This window comes from Salarias fasciatus, chromosome 13 (assembly GCF_902148845.1).
Source record: "Salarias fasciatus chromosome 13, fSalaFa1.1, whole genome shotgun sequence".
Classification (NCBI taxonomy): domain Eukaryota; kingdom Metazoa; phylum Chordata; class Actinopteri; order Blenniiformes; family Blenniidae; genus Salarias; species Salarias fasciatus.
In genome coordinates this window covers 9,141,870-9,157,846 of record NC_043757.1, presented here as the reverse complement: position 1 = coordinate 9,157,846, position 15,977 = coordinate 9,141,870, and the positions used below count along the sequence as shown (strand labels likewise).

At 45.4% G+C, this 15,977-nt stretch overlaps 1 protein-coding gene across 1 annotated transcript; it reads right to left on the bottom strand.

Annotated features, from left to right (window-relative positions):
• Nucleotides 1-590: 590 nt before the first annotated feature.
• Nucleotides 591-9,316, bottom strand: LOC115399048 (L-threonine ammonia-lyase). The gene is made up of 11 exons (XM_030106188.1): nt 9,120-9,316; nt 4,696-5,023; nt 3,471-3,587; nt 3,080-3,321; nt 2,456-2,621; nt 1,802-1,901; nt 1,602-1,677; nt 1,362-1,487; nt 1,097-1,264; nt 947-1,004; nt 591-715 (listed from the first exon to the last, which is right to left on the bottom strand). The coding sequence occupies exons 1-11, from the start codon at nt 9,233-9,235 to the stop codon at nt 617-619; spliced, it is 1,596 nt and encodes a 531-aa protein (XP_029962048.1). The 5' UTR covers nt 9,236-9,316; the 3' UTR covers nt 591-616.
• Nucleotides 9,317-15,977: the final 6,661 nt, after the last annotated feature.

The window sequence follows — 15,977 nt, the reverse complement described above, 5'->3', positions numbered from 1 at the left end:
AACCTTTCCCATCTTGCTGATACTGAGTACCGATACAACTGCCATTTCTCACTTTTCAGCCTGTAGCAAGGCTGAAAATCATCAGAGCAGCAGCCTTTTCTGTTTGTGCCGCCCTGGAGGCCGAGCACCTGCAGGAGGCCTGGGGTCACCGTGTCCTCTGCTCAGCAGCGTCAGAGCGCTAAGCCGTCTTAAACGGCCCGCTCTGCACCGCGCCCGTCTCAGGCTCACGTTTACTCTCGGGGATAAAAACACAAATCCACTCAGGTTGGAGCGTTTTATTTACCGGGGGGCCGATTCTACCACAGAAGACAGTATAAATACACAGAAATATATATTTATATATACACAGCATTTTAAAAACAACTCGGAATGAAAAATGAAGGTTATGTTTGTGTCGCAGGGAGAAGAAGAGAGCTGGTCTATATCAACAGAGATGGGAGATGAATGGGAACAACAGCAGCAACAGTAGGTGAAGAAACATCCTTAATATTTGATTATTTTGCTCTAGAGTCTCACACCGGTGAGGAAACGTCTTGAGTTGTGCCGGTGTGCCGTACAGGTGTGCAGGTCGCCTCGGAGTTTCACCACATTTCCACTGCGGTGGCGTTTCCTCTGATCACCGATCCAGCCAGCATAAAGACGGGTAGCGCTCGCTCAGCGTCTTTCGCAGCTGAGAGCTCTGTGCCTTATCCCTGGTCTCCACCACACACTCCACCTACGCACACACACACACACGGTGGAATTAGGCCAGCGAGGGTTTATTAACCTTTTGACACCAGTGAAGGGTTAATGACCCAATTTCACTTGTTTTCCAGTTGAATTTCACCTATAAGTTAAATTTGACACAGAAATGGCAGAAATATTGAAATCATTGTAGTTCGTATAGAGGGCCACTAGTTGGCGCTGTTATTTGTAATTAAACCAAACACATGCATCGTTCTGCTACCTTCGCATTGAAGAGGTCGACCTTGTCACTGTGCCGCCGATGGCAGACATCCAGCAGCCTGAACCGCGGAGAGGGGGCAGAATGAAAGGAGCCTTCAGATATAAACCAAGGAAGCGTCTTTAAGCCTGTGAGGGGGTGTGGCTCTGCTACCTGACGTCCTCTCTGGACAGGAAGTCCAGCAGCTTGGCCATGTCCCCGGGCCACTCCCCCAGCTGCACCGAGAACTTGCTGACCCGCTCGTCCAGCACCAGAGCTCGGTCCACGCACTGCCTCACCACCTCCAGCTCCATGTTGGCGCTGCTCACCACCACAGCCACCCTGCGGCACGGTCAGGAGCAGCCACATCTCAACACTCAACACGGTTTTTATTTACACTTTTACAGAGTCTTGGACTTGGACTTTTTATTCGACCTACTTCTTGCCTCTCAGTTCTGGTAGCTGTCCGGCCAAGATGGCCGCCAGTCCCATGGCGCCCTCGGTGTCCACGGTGGAGCGTTCAAACTCCTGAAACCGCAGCATGGCCACCAAAGAGTCTTCCTCACTGTGTGCAAAGAGAGAAAACTGAACCTGGGAGGAGATCTGCAGCCAGGCCTGCTGACTTTCACTTCTGGACATAGCGACAGTGTCGTAAGATGAGAATGTCCTGCTCCTGTACCTGACAGAGATGACTCTATCTACCAGTTTCTTGGCCAGCTGGAAGGTGTTGACGCCGAGCGAACGCTCCATGAGGTCTGGCAACACGGAGAAGCATCACATGTTCACTGCAGGGCAGAAACTCAAGAGCTTCGGGCTGCACAAACGTGCACATGGCGATGGGTTTCATTCCACAGTCACAGCCGAGGACGTGTGGTTTACCTCCGTAGAGCTTCTTATTGGGGTTGCTGTGCATGTCTTTGACCGGGCCGTCTGTTTTCAGAGACTGTAAGAGCAGAGGGAAGCCTTCCGGTTCGATTCCCTGTGGAGGAAAGTCCATTGTATTATTATTCTCCAGGGTTTACTATCATACTTCACATTAATGTTTCAGAAAATGAGAAAATGTTCGCAGCCTTGTGTAATGGCTTTGACCTAAATGCTAACATGCTGATCTCATTGTCATTGGTGTAATTATTTTCTCCTGGTGACAGTTTTAATGAGTAAAAGCATCAACTGTGAGTGCAGGCTACGACATGAACATTTGTCTGAGTTGTAGGAGCAGAAAGATCTTTATGTGGATGGAATTATCAGAAATGTATGTAAGTTTCTTAAAAATCTCACATTTTTCAGACCTTGAAGTAACAAAAGTGTGTCACACAGTAACACAGACCAGCAGCAGGAAACAGCTCCTGTAGAATTTTCATTTATTTTTGTTATAAACCTCGTCCTGACACACTCAGAAGCTGCGACAATACATTTAAGATATCATCTCACTAGAACATCTAGTTCCATTTCTAAAAATGTGAGACGCAGCATAAAAAATGGACAGGACTGCCTGTGCCGACTGTTTGAAGCAGCACCTTCCCGTCAACTTACTATGACCAGGATGCGGGAGTTGAGGTGTTTGACGGCCGCGGCCGTGCTGGCCAGCAGGCCGTACTGCCCCGCCGCAGGGACAACCACTGCATCCACTTTGGGCACTTGTTCGAAGATCTCCATGCCCACCGTGCCCAGACCCGCCAGGTACGCCGGGCTTTCATCCCTGAGCAGCAGCAGAGAGAAACACGTCGAGAGCAGTTCTTGAGGAGCAGAATAGTCTTGTCCGGGGAAAAAAAACTCAGAAGGTGAATGAAAAACCACATCTTTCACGAAGAAGTATTGGACACATTGGACACACATTCCAACCTGAATCAGTCCTCCAAAACCCAACTATCTTTGATTTTAAATCCATTTGTGACATCAGGAACAAACCAAACTGCCTAAAAGTGACGACTCCTGGGTGAAAACTTGTCAGTAACTGACCAAAACACTGCTCCTTAAAGGTCCTGCAACAAATGAGTAACTTTTCTTTGTCACTTGTTGACGGATCAGTTGAAGGTAAAGTTTCAGCAGATCACTGTTTTCATCACAGTCTCACTTTTGGGATGTGTGTGTGTGTGTGTGTCTGCGTGCGTGCGCACGTGCGCGCGCACGCGTGCGTGAGGCGTGGAGGTCACTGACTCTTCCAGGTACAGGTATCCGTTCTCTTTGGCCAGGTGGCGGGCGTGGTTCTGGGAGTCGTGGCTGGTGCTGCCGTAGGAGATGACCATGGCGCCGTAGTCCCTGTAGATCCGGAGGCGCGGCGAGGAGCAGCACGACGGCATGATGACAAACACCGGGATCTTCAGCTCCACGGCGTGGTGCGCCACCGCCATGGAGAAGTTACAGTCGGAGGCCACGATCACGCCCTTCCTCTGCTGCTCCTGCGGGGACGGGGTCAGGCCGTTACATAACCTCTAACATGAAGCTACATCAGGTCAGTACAGGCGGAGCACACTGTGGGGGTCGTGGTTCCTCACGAGGGAATCCTGAAAGCTTTGGAGGATTCCTGGTGTTGAGAAGAGGGAGTCACCTGTGTGAGCGAGGTGAGCAGGTACAGCGCTCCCCGCTCCTTCACCGAGCCCGTGTAGTGCAGGTGCTCCTTCTTCAGGTAGATCTCCATCCCGTACTGCTTCGACAGTCTGGAGTACTGCACACACACACACACACACACACACTGGTTTAAATTCACCATTAAAAGCATTTTCTGCAGAAATAAAAAAAAAATTGTGCTTTATGTTGTAAACAGAAACTGATGTAATACGAGGAAACTGTGTTTTTATTCCCATAAAAATGTTGAAAACCTGCAACACATCTAAAACACACTTAATATTCGTGGTCTATAGAAAGTTGGAGTTTATGTTTCTCCTGTTGGGAATCGTAATTAGTTTTCTAAACAGTTTTACTACTACACAGTAAGAAAAAAAGTGTACTTTTTGAACTTGTTTTGGCATGTTTTAGGCCACACGGTGGGACAGTCGTCAGAGAAGGCAACAACAGGTAATAAAAATGAAAACATGTGGAGGAAAAGGGGATTTCCTTTTTGAAATACCTTCCTGTTAATCGTGATGAAAAATGTAGGTTAAAGCAGTGTCAAAATAACTTTTAGAATGGTGTGTATTGTGAGTGATTGTTGATACTAACAAACGTTCTCTTTTATTACTGGTTTATCCTAACAGATGTTTTATCAAACTATGAATCAATGCTTGATGTGAGACAAAGCAGGGCAAGAAACCTGGCTGTCAGGTGGAAAGCCTGAAAGTTAGAAAATAAAAAGGCTGTTTCAAGTCACAGTCAGAACATGGCGAGACGTGTTTCTGATCTGACATCGGTTGGTCGGATGGATGTCTGTGGACAAAACTTCAAAAATGAAGTGAAGAAGTCATCTAGCAGTTCACTGAACTACTGAATTTAGTATGATGAACATTGGAAAGCTGAAAAGTTAGCAATATGATGTTGGACTTTGGGGTCAGGATTTAGCTCAACGCTCCAGCTCAGAACATCGAGTCCTGTTCCAGTCTGACTGGCCGTTTACCTGGAGGGGGAACCTCACTTTCAATCTTATTAACGAAATGTGTTGGCCGTTTTCAAGAACTTCTATTTCACTCCAGAGAATCATTCATTTCTTTAGGCTGTCCTGGACTGTCCTTGCTGATTTGAGGCCTTCGTGTGTCCAGCCCCTCTGGAGGATCAGAGGTTTCCCTCCTCTTTCTTTCCCATCATGCCCCTTGCCCGCTGCTCATGCTGTGCTTATGTACCGTGCACGGCGTTTTCTGAATCCCCGCCTGGATCCTGAAGGCGGCCGCGCTGATGTCTTCGAAGCGCAGGTACTGAGCAGGAGGCCTGGGGACGATCCTGAACTCGCTGAGGCGCCGGGTTTTCGGGGGTTCCATGAGCACGATCTCTGGACACCCCACCACTTTGGTTTCATAAACTTTCACGTCCCCGTTGAGGAGATCCTCCTCGCCAAAGTCCTTCAGACGCTCGGGTTCAATGAGGGTGGGCCTGCGGCCCGCGGCGCCGTTGCTGACGGGGCCGGGTTTAAAAGGGCAGCCGGGCTGAGAGGGTCCCAGACGCAACTCCTCTCTGCAAAACAAATCAAGACAGAAGATACGGTGAAAAACTGATCAGGAGCAGGTTTGTTCTGGAAGAGATAACATGATGTCTTTACTGGTTGTAATCAAGCCTCCGACTTATCTTGAGTGTTTATTGTAACACATTGACGGCAACCCCAATCAAGCTCAACAGGTAAAACAAATAAATCCCTGAGTGAAGACAAAAAACAATACAGGAAAGAAAATCAGGCAGAAAAAAAGACTGACAAAGCTAATTAAGTCTTATTACTCAAAGTCTCTTGACCCTCAAAACCCAGCAACTTCATGAACAATGAAATTTGACAGATTGGTGTGCGAACAGCCAGCTCACATTATTTAGACGCCATCAGATCAGACAGACAGTCAGTGTTACTGGCTAACAGTTGTGGAAAAAGTTCGAATCCAACATCAGCATTCATCTTAACAACTACAGCAGTGACGGGGCAGAAGTGCACAAGGTATTTATAGCACTACAGCCCACATTCATACTGTTCAGGTACAGATTTTAACTGCCTGTTTTAGCAGGTCTAAATTTTCATTGCAGGATGAAATTTCATGGAATAGTTAGGCCTCAATCCTCAAACTGTCACATCATTTGTTCCTTGAAATTAAATCTTAAGACTGTTCTGATGCTCTGTATTTGAGTAAAGTGGAATGTTTTCTGTGATTAAGATAAACACTGACAGGTAAAATCATTAAATGGTAACCATGTAACCAAATGTAACCATGTGTCCCAGCACATCAAGGACTGCTGATCTCCCACACTGGACCCTCATCAGTTCGCTTACAGGGCAAACCGCTCCACTGATGACACCACCTGGAGCATAGGGGGAGCTACGTTAGGATGCACTTACTAGACTTCAGCTCGGCTTTTAATACCATTATCCCGGAGATCCTAGCGGAGGCTCTCCTCCTCCATCTGCCACTGGATTAGGAACTTTCTCTCAAACCGCCCGCAGTCTGTAAAACTCGGCCACCACGTTTCTTCCACCCTAACACTGAGCACTGGCTCCCCCCAAGGATGTGTACCGAGTCCTCTGCTTATCACCCTCTACGCCTTTGACTGCTCACCGACCCACCTCTCGAACACAATTGTCAAGTACGCCGACGACACTACTGTGGTCGGCCTTATCTCTGAGGGGGATGAGGCAGCACACAGAGAGGAGGTGGAGAAACGTTCAGAGAACAACCTCATACTGAACACCACAAAAACCAAGGAAGTCGTATTCGACTTCAGGAAGAAAAGCACTGACTCAGCACCACTCATCATCAATGAGGATCGTGTAGAGAGAGTCCAGTCCTTCAACTTCCTGGGAGTACATGTCTCCGATGACCTCTCCTGGTCTGCCAGCACCAGAGCAGTGGTGGGGAAGGTCCAGCAGCGACTCCACTTCCCGAGAGTGCTCAGGAAAAACAATCTGGAGCAAAAGCTGCTGGTATCCTTCTACAGAGCCACTGTGGAGAGCATCCTGGCGTACTGCATCACGGTGTGGTATGCTGGGTGCACGGCAGCAGACAGAAGAACCCTGCGGAGAGTCATCAATACAGCCCAGAAAATCATTGGCTGCTCTCTGCCCAGTCTGGAGAACATTGCCTGCTCTCGCTACCTCAGCAGAGCTAATAACATTATTAAGGACTCTTCTCACCCTGGCCACCACCCTTTTGACCTGCTGCCCTCTGGCAGACGCTACAGGTCCCACAAAACAAGAACTAACAGGCTCAGAGACCGTTTTTTCCCCAGAGCCATCACCACCTTAAATAAGCACAAATGACTGTGAACCTCCCACAAATGCTCCTCAACCTATGCAATATTATGGTGTATTACTACAACCTCATGTAACTGTGAATAAACCGGTGCAATACTTGGACCACTTCCTATTTATAGAGATCCTTTTTATTCTTATTTTGCTCATATGTCGCTGCTAACCCTGCTGTTTATTTGAAAAACACTTTTTTTATTGTATATTTTATCTTTTAAATTATTCTTATATATTATTCATGGAGAGCCACATCTAATTACGTTGTTTCACAATGTTCTGTTCGTTGTATTCAATGACAACAAAGATCCTTCTATTCTAATCTATTCTATTCTATTCTGTTCTGTTCTGTTCGATACCAAATGTTCATGATCCACCACAGCCACGTGACGATAAAACCTGATCACTTCTGAAACTTCCAAGTCATGAAACTCACAAATTCACATTTACAGTTTTAATTCCAGGAAATCCAGAGTCAGCTTTACATCCTAATTTCTTGTGAGTAGTTTTTGATAACATGTCAGTAAGCGTGCAGTGATGAAGACGTGCAAGTGAGGGAGATTAAATTGGTTGATTCATTTAAAGGATTATTGACATTGTCGCAGAGCAGCAGCTGGCACAGACTGCGAGCAAACACCATCCTCAAGAAACGGATTTTTCTTTCTCTTTTGCTGGAGGAGAGCACTATTATCAGTACAGCATCTGTTAAATTGCAGCCTTGACGTTCCAAATTAAATGCAGAAAACTTTTAAAAGTTTATGGCAATTTTGTTGATTTGTTAAAAAAAAAAAGGGATTGATCTGATCAGAAGGGATGCAGCCGCTCATTCCTCAGGTTAAGATGAATCACTTCACCTCTCATGTCCGCCCAGCTTCCTCTTTTTGATGGATTACATCCAGAAGTCAACTTATGATTCATTGGTTCGTACCTTTAGGAGATGTTGGATGATCAAAGCAGCAATTCGGGGCTAAAAGCAGGAGAGTTTGATTTATTACATTACACGGATGGGCATCCTCCAGCCAGTTTAATATCTTTTCAAATGTACTTTAATTTCTCGAATGATTGAGCAGAGAAATGACTCCGACTCGGTCGTGGTTCATCTTATGTCCTTTGCAGACAATGGACCATAGTGTGTGTGTGTGTGTGTGTGTGTGTGTGGGCGTGTGTATGAGCATTATGAGGGATTTCTTGGATTATCCACTCAAAAACCATATAGATTGAAAATTATTCAATCAAGTGCCCAAGTTTGTCTAAATACCATCAAGAGGCCAGCAGGGGGCGCAGCCGTCCTGATCAACAGTGATTTTTCAGTCAGTGGTTCCTGCAGACAATGTTTAGCTCTATTTATGTCACAGTGACCTGTCATGAAGACTCTGACCTTTCACCTTATCCGAGGTATATCACTGCCCTCTGTCCTACCCGTCCTTGACTTTTCGACCCACCATACGCGCCCACGGCGTGCTCGCCGCGGCAGGACCGAGTCTGCACCCTGATTAAGGTGCATTGGTTCAAAGGCAGAGTTCAGAAAAACAACATCAAAGGAGGTGAAAAGAGCAACATGTCAACCTCAAAAAGCTTCATCAAAAGAAGAGATGAAGGGACAAAACAGTGAAAAAAATAATAAAAAAAAAAGGCTTCCAAATGGCCCAAAACATGAAAAGTGAAGAGAAAGTAGAGGAAAGTGTAATGATATTACAGCCACCGGGCTTTCATCATTGCTCTATATCTTCGCCTTAATGTCCTTTTGAAAACCAAATGCCCGAAGTGGCAGCCGCTGCTTCCTTTTCCAACTGGAAACACGTTCATCTGGGGGAAGATTATGTCTGTGAGCACTTTGTGACCCTGATTGCTGACATAGTTGTAATTTAGCTCTGCATCCCCTCAGTTCCACATTTAGAAACTTTTCTTGCATCCTTCAGCACGCTTGTTCTTTTTTTTTCTTCCTCTTTTGCAGAGTGCAAAAAGTTACCAGAAGGTTTAAACACGCATGGCAAGGTATTTTGTTGTCTTGTACAATCTGTGGCTCTCGGGAAATGAACGTCTGTAGTTGAGTGATCCTTTTGACATTTCTTTGTCCTAATCTAGCCTCATCAACACTGTTTGAAAAGCGACAGGATTTAGCTTGGCGGCACCTATCCTCTAGAAGAATCGGGGTGAGACGGAGATCTGAGATGTTGAGGAGGTTTCAGGGTGGGCTGCACGGGAGACGTGGGATCAGGAGACCTCCAAACTCAGCAGAGAGGGTGGATCTGTAACTACAGGTCTAGGCATCAGCAGGGCAGGGGAGAGGTCAGGGTCATCCGGGGGAAGGGACGCGTTGCAGTGTCCCACCTTTGCCAGAAGGGGTCATTCTCCTCGCTGTCTTTGAGTGCCGGCCTCGGCGAGTACAAACGCTCCAGTCGCTCGCTCAAGTAGCTTGAGTAGAATAACTGAGCGGCAAAGTTCATCGTGGTCGAAGCGCTTTCACCCCGATAGTCCGACCAGCGTCTGTTTCCGAATCCCTGTCCTGCTCCGGCCGCCGCGCAGTGTCCGAGGCATAAGAGGGCACTGACTGCTGCTGCTGCCACGGTGTAACGCCCCCCCTCCTCCCTGCTCCCTCCTTATTGATGGCCAGGGGCTATTTTAAAAGGGATTACCTGCGGACACATGTACGGTGGCCACCTCTCTGGAGGCCTGGCCCCTCCCTGGGGGCTCTATTTCTGGTCCCAGACCGGGATTACTTCTCCTTTCTGTGACGCAGGGCTAATCAGACGGTCTAAGGCGATAGATGAAGACTTAGGGTTTAACAGGGAAGCCGTGATCAGGAGGCTCAGAAATGAAGGCTTCCACAGTGAGAGTGAGCATGGAAATAAGGGACTTGATTTATCTCGAGACCTTGTCTGGATCAGTCAGAAAAGGACCAACAGGAGCACGTTTGCCTTTGTTTTAAGTACTACCTCTAAGTGATACTCACATCAGTGTTTACGTCTACAGGAAACTAAATAAAAAAACTGCCTCTGTAAGGTGGGGAGGCGTCCCTGGACTGGTATGCGCCACACTGAAGCAGCATGTGCAGGATAACTGTAGACAGAAACAGGCTTTCAGCCATCCAGACATCAGTCTTATGAGTGAGAGGAGAGCAGGGAAAGTGGCTGCTGCCAGCACCCAGCAGGCGCTCCGCATCCTGTTCAGCTCTGATCAGGTGTCCAAAGTGTCCCTCAAATCTGCGCTAAAGAGTGACAGTAATTCCGGCGTTCAGTGGACGGGCTTCTTCAAGGTAATGAGCGCGGCCCAACCCACTTCACTACAGGAACGTGTATAATCACAGATAATCCCTTTAGCAGACATGGCTCAAACAGTACCGGCTGCTGGATGTGAGCGTCGTGAATGGAGTGAAAAAGAGGCGGCGCTAACACGCCTTCACCTCCGTCACCAAACTCATCTTGACAGTAACACTCGTTTTTTTGGTAATCCATTCAAAATGAATAATTTTCACTGACAGGATTCTTTCAGTTCCTGTGATCAGTTGGATCACTGAGCTCCACTCTGCTGTTGGTGCACAGCTCTCTTTGGTATGTTCTCTGAATGCTTGCATGGGATTTCTCCAACCGCAGTCCAGAAACATGTGTTTCATGTTATCTGATGGTGGTGTGTGTGGTTGTTTGCGTCTCTGTGATGGAATGGTGGCCCGTTCAGGTTGTTCTCTGCTTTAGTCCACAGCGGTATAACAGATGGATATCCAAGATGTGACCTCTTTAACGCAAACTGATCTCCAGACTCTGATTCTCAGCTGCACTCATTTTCATTTGAGATTTTCTATTTTTAAATTAACAAAGTATTCTCTAGGGTTGCAGGGTATTAATTAACTATGTGTAATGATGTTCAGTATTGTGATCAAGATGTGATATATAGATGAACGAGCACTTTGGAATTTCAGGTTGATTTTTTCTTTGCTTGTACTTTTAGATAATAGTGCTCCTTCTCTACTTGGACTCAATTTTAACCAGATGCAGATGCTCTTTTTTTTGTTTTGTTTTGTTTATTTGATACGCTTCTTTTTTTTTTTTGCCGTTCCCACCAGCAGAGTTTCAGAAGCGGAGCAGTTTGTTGACTTTACTGTTTTTGGTGATTTTTCCTCAGTATTTGTGTTTCTGACTTCTGGACTGTTGCCACCAGGCATGCTAAAAAAAAAAAAAAAAGAAAAGTGAAATCCTTCTTCAAACACGGTGTCTTGAACCAGGGCTCCATCTGGTTGTTGAATATATCACCGTGCAGAATATGAACGCACAGCGTAGAAACAGGGTCTAATGCAGACTCGTCAGTCTTCTGCAACACGTAGAGTAATAACAGTAAATTTGCTCACCGTGAGCGTCGGTCAGCTCATGCTCGCACTAACCAGCACAGCTCCGAAGGGATTTGTTGGGATGTTGCGTTGAACTTCATCTCATTGGTGTCCAAAGACAGAAGAGATGACTTGACATTCACACCCTCTTCACAGCTGGAGGAGACGTCTCTCAGCTCCCCTTCATCACTCTTGACACACTCTTACTCTTACATGATGCCCAACAGAGTGGAACAGAGATTCAGCACGGAGGGTCATCCATCTTCCACTGATACCTTTCATGGCCTTTTCAAGCGAGGCCTTTCTGAACTTTCATAAACATGATTTCCAGCCTTGCTGTGTCAGTCAGGATTGTACAGCATCGGTGTCAAACACGTTTGTTGCAGACTGTAGTAGCATTTGTAAATTGATGGATGGATATAAAATATGATCTCAGGGAAACTTATTTTGTCCTTTATCCATATGATCCATGAAATGGTTCTTAGAAATCTGGAAAACTGAACAAGAGAGGCTAAAAAAAACCCGACCGAAACGACTGACCGTCACTGAGTGGAAAACAAGCAGACACCACAATGAATGATGGCTGATCGGCGTCTGGCAGATCAGGGCAGCTCAACACCACCTGACATCCCAACATCCGGAGAGTGGGGATAAATCCAAAGACAAAGAAGCTTTGTTTGAAACGCACAAGTATCTGCAATCATTCCAGTGAGCTGGTCAACCACGACTCCAAGAAAATAGGAGCAAATCAATCATCGATTCCAGACATCTGATGTGAAGTTTTCGCTTCAAATTGAATTTAATATTAAAACTTTCAAGCTTCTGAGCTGAGAAAGTTCAAGAAACTCAGCAAGAAAGACAGACACAATACTGACCCATGACAGACCAACACTGACGTAACCTTTATTTCTATTTTATTTCCTCTCCGTCAGGTTGTGCTGATGGTGTGTGTAAGTACATCTACCTCACAATAGGATTAACACACAGCCAAGGGAAACCGGAGGTCAATTAGTGACTTGTCTTAAAGGCAGACTTCACACTCACCACCACACATCTCGTTCAGATTAGATTTAGCTTCTTAAAAAAGTGGCAGGAAGGCGGCGGATGCCAGGGGCCAGGCGGGCGCCGGGAGCTCAGCTCACATCTTGGCAACAACAAGGATTTAATGAGGGTCACGCCGACTTGGAGTGATCTGGTTGAGTGGACGAGACGAGCGCCGTGGAGGGGTCGCTTCGCCGGCGACATCTGCCCGTCATAACTGCTGGCGGGAGGCGCCACGCCGAACGGTATGGACGGCGGGGACAGAAATAGGCGATGAGAAGGTGACCCCGCCTCCGGCAGGCTGTCACAGCGAGGATCAGCGTGACGCCTGGCGACTGGATGCCGCCATGATCCCCTGCCTGTGTCTCAGCGTGGACGCTCGCTCCTTCACCGCGTGTGCACACCTGAACCCAAGGTCACTCCGTGAACTCTGACACATATCTACAGGTGGATGCTCCAGCTGATCCAGTGACAGAGCAACGAAGATGCTCTACATGCATGTCTTAACATTTTTACCGAATTTTTTTTTTCAAGCTCCTGTGTTCACGCGTGCGGTGATATTCACGCATGCATAATCTATACATCAGTGTTGCAGCACATCATCATGCACTCCTTAAAGCAAAGTGACAGGATCCATCTGTCCATGCAGCTCACAGCAGACGACGTGAGGCGGCAGACACGAAGCCGTTTCATCCCATCGGCCACAACAGTGGCCAAAAAAAGTATCTTCAGTGTAAAAGCCTCAAGAAAATGTGACTGATTTTCAATGCATTTTACGGAATTCCCACAATAACATAGTGTTGTGATGAAAAGTTGTGTTAAGTAAATGATCTGTTAACTTCCTGAAAGCACCGTGAGGAGGTGATATCTGCTGCAGAGCGCTCAAAGAAAAGGTCAAGAAAGTGTATTAACATCAAAATAATGCAACAATTTTGAGTACATATGATCTTCAATATGTCTATATATTCATTATGTCCTACAATTAATGTGGTGTGTCAGTGTGGTGGTAGTGGTGCCGTCTCTTTTGACACTAAGCCACTGAGCCACAGAAGGAGATCTCGACTGACCGGCAAGATGAGCCACGATGTGACCAAACCGCTCACTGGCCGATCAATGCAGGAAATCAGTTCCTGAGGCGTCATCTCTGAGATGAATGCACCACTTGTGCGTGCGAGAAATGCAAAGCATCGCTGCACATTAAAAAAAATACAACAATACCGATCTGTTGTTACTAAGCAAAGAAAGCCTTGCTTTAAGGCCGACCTTTTTATATCTGCTTCTCATCTGCCTGGATTTATATACTGCACAGGATATGGTTCCTAAATTTGTTATGTTCAGTGCAAATTAATAATGATCTTTAAAAAAAAGAAAAAAAAAATCATATATCAGAATTAAAGGTTCCTAATTTGGTAATCACAATTTCAATGATTGCTGTAAAATTATAGTGATTATTTTTTACTAAAAAAGACATTTCGTCATCTTAAAATTACATTTATAACATGGTAATTTCAACATCAAAAAACACAGTTTTTAATCTATTTTTCAACAATTTTCATTCAAAACTGTGACTGACTTTTTAAATGGCACTAAAGACACAATATTTGGATGTTTTCATAGCATGTGGGCTTAAATGGATTAACACTGTAGAAGTTTTTCACACCCAGAGGGAATTTCATGTTAAATGAATAAATTAAATAGTGTTTCATCAAATGTTAAAACTTTAAATTTCTCCCCTCTGTGATGTTTAGCGTGTCAAATTTATTCAGGCAGCATGAAATTATTGTTCCCCTTCTTGTATTGCCTCTTTTTAAACGAGTTTTTTTGTTCCTCCAAGGATGAGTGAGCTTTTCAAACGTTGATGAAAATGATCTGAAGCTGTGAAACGTGACATTCGGCTGCTGTTCTGCTCATGTTCTCAACCTGCGACGTCTCCTCACCGTTCCGTCGCTTCTTTGCTGATCAGCCTCGCTCACTTGTGTTTGTCTGCTTCTTAACCTGCGGATCTGTTTACGAAGGCCAGACGAGTGATGGAGCGGGAGGGGGGGGGGGGGGGGGGGGGGGGGGGGGGGGGGAGGAGGCTGTAGACGGCCAGGCTTAATGAAGATAACCACATTTTTACTACGTAACAGTCCGGGCTGTGTGTGTGGGAAGGTGTGTGAGTCACAGAGCGAGCCGGAGGAGTCAATCCAGCATGAATAACAGGAACCAATCAATGCTATTATAAAGGGCATTCTGTGCGCCTGAATTGATTTTTGATTATTTCTCAGTCTTCCTGCTCGACACAAAAAAAATACAAGCTGATTTTCCCAGAAAGAGCACGGCGGCCTCGGCTGCTCCTGACTGCCTCTGGATCTTTATCAGAAAATAAAGCTCTGTGTGGGTGTGGGTGTGTGTGTGTGTGTGTGTGTGTGTGTGTGTGTGTGTGTGTGTGTGTGTGTGTGTAGTGATGCAAGAGAGGGAAACACAGCACTGACACCAGGTATCAGTACAACTATTAGGTTTGTTTTACAAACACATGAGAATCTTTGTGACATAGCTTCCACTGTAAACAATGAGCAGGTTGCAGTGCTGCAGGTCACCAGGTGGGGGCGACAGAGAGCTTCACCTCTGACCTCTTCATCTTCTGATATAAATCCATTTTTAGGTTTATTCTCTGAATAATGTCATTAAAATGTACAGTATTCTGGGTGAATTTGTTGTGGGTGATGGATTAAAGACAGACTATACATAAAACTGACCAGATATTTTAGATTTAAAGCTTTTTAACTAGAAAATAAGAGTTTATTTTCTTTTTGATCAGCTGTTGATATTATCTTCTTATGAAAATGTGATGGAGATGACAAAAATATGACTTTTACTCAGCACAGCACTGTCCCACACTTCCTCACATAGATTTAAACTTCTGGCAAAATACGTTTGGATGAAAAAGGAGAAATTTCCCATTAACCTGTTTTTTTATTTTATTATTATTTCAGTTCACAATAAAATGCAAGTATTTATTTATATATTTCACACCTGTAAAGCAAACAAATCAACAACACAGTGACAGAAAAGGAAAGAATTCGATTGAAATAATCTGCTCTGATACTTTGTTACAATCGAGATTAAAATAAAATGAATTAATGCTGGACACTATGGGAGTGCCTGTTTTTTGGCCTTGCACTAAGCCACTTTGTAATGTTTTCAGTTAAATGTACCTCAGACACACTGGTCACTCCCTTCTGTTACCACCAGATATCACTGTGTGACAACAGAAAGCTGCTACAGATGAAACTCCATTACTGCTGGGCTTGACTGACAGCACAAGAAAAGCGACGCCAGAAAGAAAAGACTACACAGCAGAGTATGAATTAAAAATGATAAAATGTGCAGCAGAGGGAGGAAGCAGCATGAGAAAGAGTCCAGAGCGTCTGAGAGGCTTGTGAGAGACTGAAGAACAGCAGAGAAAGTGTGGAAAACAGAGAATGGTGGGATAAAAAGCAGGATGCTCAGAGCTGGAGGAATAAATTCACAGATGGTTCTGGAACAAAATTACCAACTGATTAGCATGTAGTTCGTTTTTCCTCCATTGGGATGCATTTTATAAACAGATGGCTCTTATAGTCCAAAACATATATGTTCATTTTTAACGTTAACTTTATTGTTTGGTTTGCTTTTATTCATCTGCTTGATCCCGTTCAGGGACTAAAAGTTCCAGGTTTTATCGACCCACCCTGGACAGGTCAGCCCGAGACTCACATGCTTGTTTCATAGGAGGGTGGGAGGAAAATAAACTCACATCCATACATGGGTAGAACATGCAAACTCAACACAGACTTGCTGAGTTT

Coding starts and splice junctions, on each gene's coding strand:
- LOC115399048 (XM_030106188.1), bottom strand. CDS start 9,235: ATGAACTTTGCCGCTCAGTTATTCTACTCAAGCTACTTGAGCGAGCGA. Junction 5,024..9,119: donor AATGACCCCTTCTGGCAAAG/GTGGGACACTGC, acceptor TTTGTTTTGCAG/AGAGGAGTTGCGTCTGGGAC. Junction 1,005..1,096: donor CTGTCCAGAGAGGACGTCAG/GTAGCAGAGCCA, acceptor TCCGCGGTTCAG/GCTGCTGGATGTCTGCCATC.